This window comes from Salvelinus sp. IW2-2015, linkage group LG14 (genome assembly GCF_002910315.2).
Source record: "Salvelinus sp. IW2-2015 linkage group LG14, ASM291031v2, whole genome shotgun sequence".
Classification (NCBI taxonomy): domain Eukaryota; kingdom Metazoa; phylum Chordata; class Actinopteri; order Salmoniformes; family Salmonidae; genus Salvelinus; species Salvelinus sp. IW2-2015.
The window spans coordinates 34,548,064-34,558,685 of NC_036854.1; the positions used below are offsets into that span (position 1 = coordinate 34,548,064).

At 44.7% G+C, this 10,622-nt stretch overlaps 1 protein-coding gene across 6 annotated transcripts in view; it reads left to right on the forward strand.

Moving 5' to 3' along the window:
- Positions 1–6,688: 6,688 nt before the first annotated feature.
- phldb2b (pleckstrin homology-like domain, family B, member 2b) overlaps positions 6,689–10,622 on the forward strand; it is a 52,553-nt gene continuing 48,619 nt past the window's right edge. For 3 of the 6 annotated variants that reach the window (XM_070446671.1, XM_024000055.2, XM_024000056.2), the window contains exon 1: positions 6,690–6,969. In XM_070446671.1, coding sequence (XP_070302772.1) covers positions 6,937–6,969 — 33 coding nt within the window. In that variant the 5' untranslated portion in view covers positions 6,690–6,936. Of the gene's footprint in view, positions 6,970–10,622 lie in introns of all 6 variants that reach the window. The other 3 variants (XM_024000054.2, XM_070446672.1, XM_024000060.2) reach the window with 3 other exon arrangements.

Below are 10,622 nucleotides of genomic sequence, written 5' to 3' on the forward strand. Positions count from 1 at the left end.
CCAAGCTGCACAGGCCCAGACGGCATTCCCAGCCGCGATCACAGAGCATGTCGCAGACCAGCTGGCTGGTGTGTTTACGGCATATTCAATCAATCCTTATCACAGTCTGCTCTTCACATGCTTCAAGAGGGCCACCATTGTTCCTGTTCCCAAGAAAGCTAAGGTAGGGCCTCCCGGGTGGCGCAGTGGTCTAGGGCACTGCATCGCAGCGCTAGCTGTGCCACGTCTCTGGGTTCGCGCCCAGGCTCTGTCGCAGCCGGCCGCGACCCGGGGGTCCGTGGGGCGACGCACAATTGGCCTAGCGTCGTCCGCGGTTAGGGGAGGGTTTGGCCGGTAGGGATATCCTTGTCTCAATCGCGCTCCAGCGACTCCTGTGGCGGGCCGGGCGCAGTGCGCGCTAACCAGAGGGGGGCGGGTGCACGGTGTTTCCTCCGACACATTGGTGCGGGGCTTCGGTGGAGGCGCGCTGTGTTAAGAAGCAGTGCGGCTTGGTTGGGTTGTGCTTCGGAGGACGCATGACTTTCGACCTTCGTCTCTCCCGAGCCGTACGAGATTGTAGCGATGAGACAAGATAGTAATTACTAGCGATTGGATACCACGAAAATAAGGGAGAAAAGGGGGTTATTTTTTTTTTTTTTATAAAAATAAAAAAATAAAAGCTAAGGTAACTGAGCTATACGACTACCGCCCCGTAGCACTCACTTCCGTCATCATGAAGTGCTTTGAGAGACTAGTCAAGGACCATATCATCTCCACCCTACCTAACACCCTAGACCCACTCCAATTTGCTTACCGACCCAATAGGTCCACAGACGACGCAATCGCAACCAACCATACCCTACATTACTCATCTCATATGTATATACTGTACTCTATACCATCTACTGCATCTTGGCTATGACGTTCTGTACCATCACTCATTCATATATCTGTATGTACATATTCTTTATCCCTTTACACTTGTGTGTATTAGGTAGTAGTTGTGGAATTGTTAGGTTAGATTACTCGTTGGTTATTACTGCATTGTCGGAACTAGAAGCACAAGCAATTCGCTACACTCGCATTAACATCTGCTAACCATGTGTATGTGACATATAAAATTTGATTTGATTTGATGTTGGTCACACTCGTATCTGCCCACTCATATGCTAGAATTGTCCCAACTGATCTCGCCTCCTCCCGCCTGCCATCCATTTCTGAGAACATGTATTCACTCAAATATCTTGTCAATATAGTAGACAATCTTTGCGCCACACCACCGCGAGCCACCTGGGAAACTGGACGCGCGTGCGTAATTTGAGCGGGTCTTGTACAGACTATTGACTCACACACCAGAGATTCGCGTGCTGTCGGCGTGCTCCAGTGCCTAGCAGGGCAAATTCCGTTTCGCACCTGCGTCCGGCAGGTATGCGATGAAACGATTAGCCTTTACCACCGCTCTCTTGAGGCATCCGTTACACAGAATATCTATTTTTTTATGTGAATGAGAATCATCATAGCTCTAACTGAGTTAGGATACATTAGGAACTATATTGTCATTATATTTTATTTCCCCCTGAAATAGGCAAGTCACCGTGCAAGGAAATACATTCCTGAAGTAATTAGGTTTGCTAAACGTTGTTGCAGTCAGGGCAGCTCTAAGGGAATTGATATAAATTAGATTAAAGGTACATGCGTAAAAGGGACTTTGGCTCCGATTTGTCTCAATCCGAAGAAGAGGTCACAATTTAGATATCTTTCTCAGAGGAGGAGATGAGGAGTTGGAAGAGGTCAAGCAGAGGTGTCTGTTAACACCTACCCATTATGACTGTAAATTTGAGCACGCGCACACACACGCGCACACACGCACGCGCACACACACTGTCCAGTCCCTGTTCTTCCCAGGTCCCATTCCAGCTGTTGTGCATTCCTGTGCGCTACACCGCCAGCCTCTCAGTGTGTATGTGTATGTATGTATATTTTGTTTGTGGGTGAGGACGGCGCATCAAGTCTCTCCTGAAGAACCACGAGTGCCGTTGAACTTCTCGGTCCAGCGGTGGAATGCGCCGGTGATGCGTCTTGGACAAGGTTTCAGAGGAAAGTGACAGCAGCAGAACCGCTTGGATTTTTTATTAAAGAGAAAGTTTGGGAATTTTTGTGTTTGTGTTGGAATCTTCTCTCGTCATGACCGAGCTTCTCAGCCCCGTTTCATCAACGGTAAACCTTTATATTTTATTCGCTTTACGTTTATTTCGGTGTATTATTTACACGTGACACGGTCTATATGTTATTTATAGCCTACTACGTTTTCATAACATGTTATTCTGTTACATTAGCCTAAATGTTTTTTTAACCGGTAGGCTAGTCCTATACTACCAGTTCCGTTGTTCTTTTAGAGATTAATTTCCCGAGTGAGCCATTTAGCAGCATAATGACAGATTATAGCTCAGTAATCCGTGTTTAATTGCAGATTTTGTTATTTTTGAACACACAAGGAACACTGTTGTTGGTTTTATATTGCTGTGCACCCTGCATGCCAATATTGGCTATGGATTTGAACACAAGTCTTGCGCAGGCAAGCCTGTGCCTGCACCATGAATGTTGTGTCTGCAGACAGTATACAGAATATGATCACGTGAATGATCCAAGATATGTATACTGTATGGTACACCACGCCCTCTCGGTTCCTAGGTATTCTGATAGTGTTGGTGACATGTGCATAAGATAAAGCTCCCTCTCTCAACAGGTAACTGGGTCAGGCTACATGGGAAGGTGGAGTTTAATGTAACATGAACCTGGTCCACGACATACAGCAGTTACAATCCTCCTTAGAACCCTATAACCCCAGTGTGTATCAGACCATACCCCCTGACCCTATAACCTTTGACCCAGCCTTATCTTTTCAAGCCAGAGTGAATGTCGAATTTGACCTGAGCTTCACGAGCTACACACCCTAGCCATGTTCTCATAGTAGCATGAAGGTGAGAGGGGCAGACAGGCCAGTGGCACATTGTCCATGTGATGAGACGATCAATCACAACAGTGGATGGAGGGAAGAGGAACCTACTTTAGCGGTTTGTCTCTACACACACTGTGGAGAAAGTGTTGCAATGTTTCCTGAAATAGTTAGTATTTACAGATTTTTCTCCGATTGAAGGTAAAGACTGGGTTTTTCTAGTTTGAGACAAACATTTGTTTACTTGGTGGTGCAGAAGATAGACCCCGAAAGTGTTAGGTGGGTCTCAGCAGAGTACCGTTTAGGAACCACAGGCATAGCCAGGTGGGGAGATACTATTGTAGAGTGGTATCTCACTCTAGTCTGTTTCTACTTAGAACCAGAGGGGAGTTTCAGAGTCTGGTCAGATATGAGGGAATAGATCCTTGTGAGAAATTAATGCAGACTACCTCTTAATACCCTATTTCTCATCCAAACAACCACCATCCCTTTTCATGCTTTATAAGCTTTCTTGCTTTCTCTCTGTTTGAGGGACTATCTGTTGGTGTGTCTGTTTTTCCTCTCTCCTGATGACTCTCCCTTTTGTGCTCCTCCTCTCCCAAAGGTCTCTTCCTAATCTCCACCCTGCAATCTCGCTCCATTCCTCCTCACATTTCTCTCTCCTTCTTTCATCTCCCACTCTTTCCCTCCTCTAATGTCTGGTCTATCCCAGAGTGACTTGGCATCTAAACCGTATAGGTCAGCTGACTCAGAACTAATTTAGCATCTGTCTGATATCCATCCTTCTGCAAGTCAAAGCACTAGCTGATCCACCGCATATAGTATATAGGTAATCTTGGGTTTCCTAATGCATACCTTCATATTAAATATCAGATTAGCTTCAGTGACTTTCAGCTGTACCAACATTAGTCATCCTGTCATATGTTGATTTGGTTTCATAATTCATTTTTTATTTGTTTAAGGGTGATGCCAGCATTATCACAATGAAAACAAGAGCTTCCTGCTCTACATGTAGGTGTTTGAGGAGGGGTTCAGGCTAGGATTTATAAAGCAACTCTTCAGCTCTGCTCCTACACTTATTAAAACACACACACACACACACACACACACACACACACACACACACACACACACACACACACACACCACCACACACACACCACCACACACCACACACACACACACACACACACACACACACACACACACACACACACAGAGTTAGAAAGGCCATGCGGAGGATGAATCCAGAGACAGAGGGGGGTTTGTTTCTTAAAGGTCACTCTCGCCAAGTGTGTGTGTGTGTGTGACTCTCTAAAGCGTGTGTAGGTTTCTCTCTCCAGAGTTGGAGACAGCTTTCTCTCTCCCGGGTACTTAACTGATCAACTTAAGCCATTGATTAGCCAGAGAGTGATTAGAGTGAAACAGGGAGGGAGGGAGGGAAGGTTGCCACACTCGACCCTCATGTATAAGTGTTTCTGTATGTGTGTGTGTGTGTGTGTGTGTGTGGTGTGTGTGTGTGTGGTGTGTAGTGTGTGCGCTGGTGTGTGTGTGTGTGTGTGTGTGTGTGTGTGTGTGTGTGTCACCCACAGGCGACTAGGCAGAAGCAGGGACACAATAAGAGCTTTGTCAGCTGGGAGGATGGAATGTAGGAAGGGACCGGCCAGAGAAAGAAAGACAGAAGAGAGAGGGGAAGAGAGAGATATTAAATTAGTGAACTTGCGTACAGTTTCCCTTTTTTTTTGTTACACCCCCACCCCCAAGGCACACACCACAGACCGTAAGGGAGTGAATGTTATTTATAATAAGGGTTACATGGAGAAAATCGGACCTCTGAAAAGAAAATGGATGGCCCTCCCTTCAGCAAAATATATTTTACCTAAACCCTCACTGAACACATGACAAAAAACAAGTGACCCTCCCCTGTACCCAAAATTATAATGAAAACATAAGGTGGACAGGAGAGAACATGTCTACCCTTTACCCCCACTTATTGGACAGACCAGAGCCTTAGATATGCAGTTTTAGAAACTATGCTTTGTCCTGAAAGCATTTACATGTCAACGCAGGAATTTTGATGGTGCACAGGGCTGCGGGCCAGAAGGTTGTGGGTTCACAGACCACCGTGGACGAGAGTAGGAATGGAAAGATCTCCTTTATAGCAAAAGCAAAAGCATTGCATGAATCTCTCATTGTATTTGCAGGTCATAAAAAAATACTTTTATAACCATTTCATGCAATTCTACGTAATTTTACATATTATCAAAATATGTTTTAATACCACACAAATTACCAACATTTCAGGTTAAGAATGGACAGAGAGAAAGGCCTCTGTGTTCACCTTATCATATTTCTCTAATGCCAAATCAGTGTGTCTTGTTTGCAACTAAACTGTCCCTGTTTGCAAATAATTACATCTGAGACGTCATTAGGAATCTGAGCATGGTACTTTCAAAAGTTAGGCCTACCTTTCCACCCCAGACAGAGTAGGCCTACCTTTCCACCCCACCCTACCAATTACTCATCTCATTGTATAGTATATACTGTACTCTATATCATTCTACTGCAGTTTGCCAATCTTTATGTAATACATGTATCACTAGCCACTTTAAACATTATGCCACTTTATGTTTTGTATACCCAATTCTCATCTCATATGTAATATACTGTACTCTATACCATCTACGGCATCTTGGCTTATGACGTCTGTACCATCACTCTATTCATATATCTGTATGTACATATTCTTTATCCCTTTACACTTGTGTGTATTAGGTAGTAGTTTGTGGAAAATTGGTTAGGTTGATTACTCGTTGGTTATTACTTGCATTGTCGGGAACTAGAAGCACAAGCAATTCGCTCACTCGCATTAACATCTGCTAACCATGTGTATGTGACATATAAAATTGATTTGGATTTTGATGTTGTTCCACTTCGTATTCTGCCCACTTCATATCTAGAATTGTTCCAACTTGAGTCTCGCCTTCTCCCCGCCTGCATCCATTTCTGAGAACATGTATTCACTCGAAATATCTTGTCAATTATAGTAGACAATCTTGGCCCACACCACCGCGAGCACCTGGGAGAAACTGGACGCGCGTGCGTAATTTTGAGCGGGTCTTGTACAGACTATTTGACTCACACACCAGAGATTCGCGTGCTTGTCGGCGTGCTCCCCAGTGACCTAGCAGGGCAAATTCCGTTCCACCTGCGACCGGCAGGGTTATGCGATGAAAACGATAGCCCTTTTACCACCGCTCTCTTGGAGGCATCCGTTTACCAGGAAATATCTAATTTTTTTTTTTATTGTGAATGAGAATCATCAATAGCTCATAACTGAGTTAGGATACATTAGGAACTATATTTGTCATTATATTTTATTTCCCCCTGAAATAGGCAAGTCACCCGTGCAAGGAAATACATTTCCTGAAGTAATTAGGTTTGCTAAACGTTGTTTGCAGTCAGGGCAGCTCTAAGGGAATTGATATAAATTAGATTAAAGGTACATGCGTAAAAGGGACTTTGGCTCCGATTTGTCTCAATCCAGAAGAAGAGGTCACAATTTAGATATCTTTCTCAGAGGAGGAGATGAGGAGTTGGAAGAGGTCAAGCAGAGGGTGTCTGTTAACACCTACCCATTATGACTGTAAATTTGAGCACGCGCACACACACGCGCACACACGCACGCGCACACACACTGTCCAGTCCCTGTTCTTCCCAGGTCCCATTCCAGCTGTTTGTGCATTCCTGTGCGCTACACCGCCAGCCTCTCAGTGTGTATGTGTATGTATGTATATTTTGTTTGTGGGTGAGGACGGCGCATCAAGTCTCTCCTGAAGAACCACGAGTGCCGTTGAACTTCTCGGTCCAGCGGTGGAATGCGCCGGTGATGCGTCTTGGACAAGGTTTCAGAGGAAAGTGACAGCAGCAGAACCGCTTGGATTTTTTATTAAAGAGAAAGTTTGGGAATTTTTGTGTTTGTGTTGGAATCTTCTCTCGTCATGACCGAGCTTCTCAGCCCCGTTTCATCAACGGTAAACCTTTATATTTTATCGCTTTACGTTTATTTCGGTGTATTATTACACGTGACACGGTCTATATGTTATTATAGCCTACTACGTTTTCATAACATGTTATTCTGTTACATTAGCCTAAATGTTTTTTTAACCGGTAGGCTAGTCCTATACTACCAGTTCCGTTGTTCTTTTAGAGATTAATTCCCGAGTGAGCCATTTAGCAGCATAATGACAGATTATAGCTCAGTAATCCGTGTTTAATTGCAGATTTTGTTATTTTTGAACACACAAGGAACACTGTTGTTGGTTTATATTTGCTGTGGCACCCTGCATCCAATATTGGCTATGGATTTGAACACAAGTTCTTGCGCAGGCAAGCCTGTGCCTGCACCATGAATGTTGTGTCTGCAGACAGTATACAGAATATGATCACGTGAATGACCCAAGAATGTATACTGTATGTACACCACGCCCTCTCGGTTCCTAGGTATTCTGATAGTGTTGGTGACATGTGCATAAGATAAAGCTCCCTCTCTCAACAGGTAACTGGGTCAGGCTACATGGGAAGTGGAGTTTAATGTAACATGGACCTGGTCCACGACATACAGCAGTTACAATCCTCCTTAGAACCCTATAACCCCAGTGTGTATCAGACCATACCCCCTGACCCTATAACTTTGACCCAGCCTTATCTTTTCAAGCCAGAGTGAATGTCTGAATTTGACCTGAGCTTCACGAGCTACACACCCTAGCCATGTTCTCATAGTAGCATGAAGGTGAGAGGGGCAGACAGGCCAGTGGCACATTGTCCATGTGATGAGACGATCAATCACAACAGTGGATGGAGGAAGAGGAACCTACTTTAGCGGTTTTCTTCCACCACACTGTGGAGAAAGTGTTGCAATGTTTCCTGAAATAGTTAGTATTTACAGATTTTCTCCGATTGAAGGTAAAACTGGGTTTTTCTAGTTTGAGACAAACATTTGTTTACTTGGTGGTGCAGAGATAGACCCCGAAAGTGTTAGGTGGGTCTCAGCAGAGTACCGTTTAGGAACCACAGGCATACCAGGTGGGAGATACTATTGTAGAGTGGTATCTCACTCTAGTCTGTTTCTACTTAGAACCAGAGGGGAGTTTCAAGAGTCTGGTCAGATATGAGGAATAGATCTTGTGAGAAATTAATGCAGACTACTCTTAATACCCTATTTCTCATCCCAAACAACACCATCCCTTTTCATGCTTTTAAGCTTCTTGCTTTCTCTCTGTTTGAGGGGTATCTGTTGGTGTGTCTGTTTTCCTCTCTCCTGATGACTCTCCTTTTGTGCTCCTCCTCTCCCAAAGGTCTCTTCCTAATCTCCACCCTGCAATCTCGCTCCATTCCTCCTACATTTCTCTCTCCTTCTTTCATCTCCACTCTTTCCTCCTCTAATTGTCTGGTCTATCCAGAGTGACTTGGCATCTAAACCGTATAGGTCACGCTGACTCAGAACTATTTAGCATCTGTCTGATATCCATCCTCTGCAAGTCAAAGCACTAGCTGATCCACCGCATATAGTATATAGGTAATCTTGGGTTCCTAATGCATACCTTCATATTAAATATCAGTTAAGCTTCAGTGACTTTCAGCTGTACCAACATTTAGTCATCCTGTCATATGTTGATTTGTTTTCATATTCATTTTTTATTTGTTTAAGGGTGATGCAGCATTATCACAATGAAAAAACAAGAGCTTCCTGCTCTACATGTAGGTGTTTGAGGAGGGGTTCAGGCTAGGATTTATAAAGCAACTCTTCAGCTCTGCTCCTACACTTATTAAAAACACCACACACACACACAACACACACACACACACACACACACACACACACACACACACACACACACACACCACACACACACACACACACACCACACAACACACACACACACACACACACACACACACCACACACACACCACACACAGAGGTTAGAAAGGCCATGCGGAGATGAATCCAGAGACAGAGGGGGGTTTGTTTCTTAAAGGTCACTCTCGCCCAGTGTGTGTGTGTGTGGACTCTCTAAAGCGTGTGTAGGTTTCTCTCTCCAGAGTTGGAGACAGCTTTCTCCTCTCCCGGGTACTTAACTGATCAAACTTAAGCCATTGATTAGCCAGAGAGTGATTAGAGTGAACAGGGAGGGAGGGAGGGAAGGGTTGCCACACTCGACCCTCATGTTAAGTGTTTCTGTATGTGTGTGTGTGTGTGTGTGTGTGTGTGGTGTGGTGTGTGTGTGTGTGTGTGTGTGTGTGTGTGTGTGTGTGTGTGTGTGTGTGTTGTGTGTGTGTGTGTGTGTGTGTGTGTGTGTGTGTGTGTGTGTGTGTGTGTGGTGTGTGTGTGTTGTGTGTGTGTCACCCACAGGCGACTAGGCAGAAGCAGGGACACAATAAGAGCTTTGTTCAGCGTAAGGAGACCTCACATGGAATGTAGGGAGGGACCGGCCAGAGAAAGAAAGACAGAAGAGAGAGGGGAAGAGAGAGATATTTAAATTAGTGAACTTGCGTACAGTTTCCCTTTTTTTTTTTGTTACACCCCCACCCCCAAGGCACACACCACAGACCGTAAGGGAGTGAATGTTATTTATAATAAGGGTTACATGGAGAAAAATCGGACCTCTGAAAAGAAAATGGATGGCCCTCCCTTCAGCAAAAAATATATTTTACCTAAACCCTCACTAACACATGACAAAAAACAAGTGGACCCTCCTGTACCCAAAATTATTAATGAAACATAGGTGGACAGGAGAGAACATGTCTACCCTTTACCCCCACTTATTGGACAGACCAGAGCCTTAGATATGCAGTTTTAGAAACTATGCTTTGTCCTGAAAGCTTTACATGTCAACGCAGGAATTTTGATGGTGCACAGGGCTGCGGGCCAGAAGGTTGTGGGTTCACAGACCACGTGGACGAGAGTAGGAATGGAAAGATTCTCCTTTATAGCAAAAGCAAAAGCATTGCATGAATCTCTCATTGTATTTGCAGGTCATAAAAAAATACTTTTTATAACCATTTTCATGCAATTCTACGTAATTTTACATATTATCAAAATATGTTTTAATACCACACAAATTACCAACATTTCAGGTTAAGAATGGACAGAGAAAAGGCCTCTGTGTTCACCTTATCATATTTCTCTTAATGCCAAATCAGTGTGTCTTGTTTGCAACTAAACTGTCCCTGTTTGCAAATAATTACATCTGAGACGTCATAGGAATCTGAGCATGGTACTTCAAAAGTTAGGCCTACCTTTCCACCCCAGACAGAGTAGGCCTACCTTTCCACCCCGCACAGAGTAGGCCTACCTTTTCCACCCGCACAGAGTAGGCCTACCTTTCCACCCCGCACAGAGTTAGGCCTACCTTTCCACCCAGACAGAGTAGGCCTACCTTTCCACCCAGACAGAGTAGGCCTACCTTTCCACCCCACACAGAGTAGGCCTACCTTTCCACCCCACACAGAGTAGGCCTACCTTTCCACCCCACACAGAGTAGGCCTACCTTTCCACCCCACACAGAGTAGGCCTACCTTTCCACCCACACAGAGTAGGCCTACTTTCCACCCCACACAGAGTAAGACCTACCTTTCCACCCCACACAGAATAGGCCTACCTTTCCACCCCACACAGAGGTAGG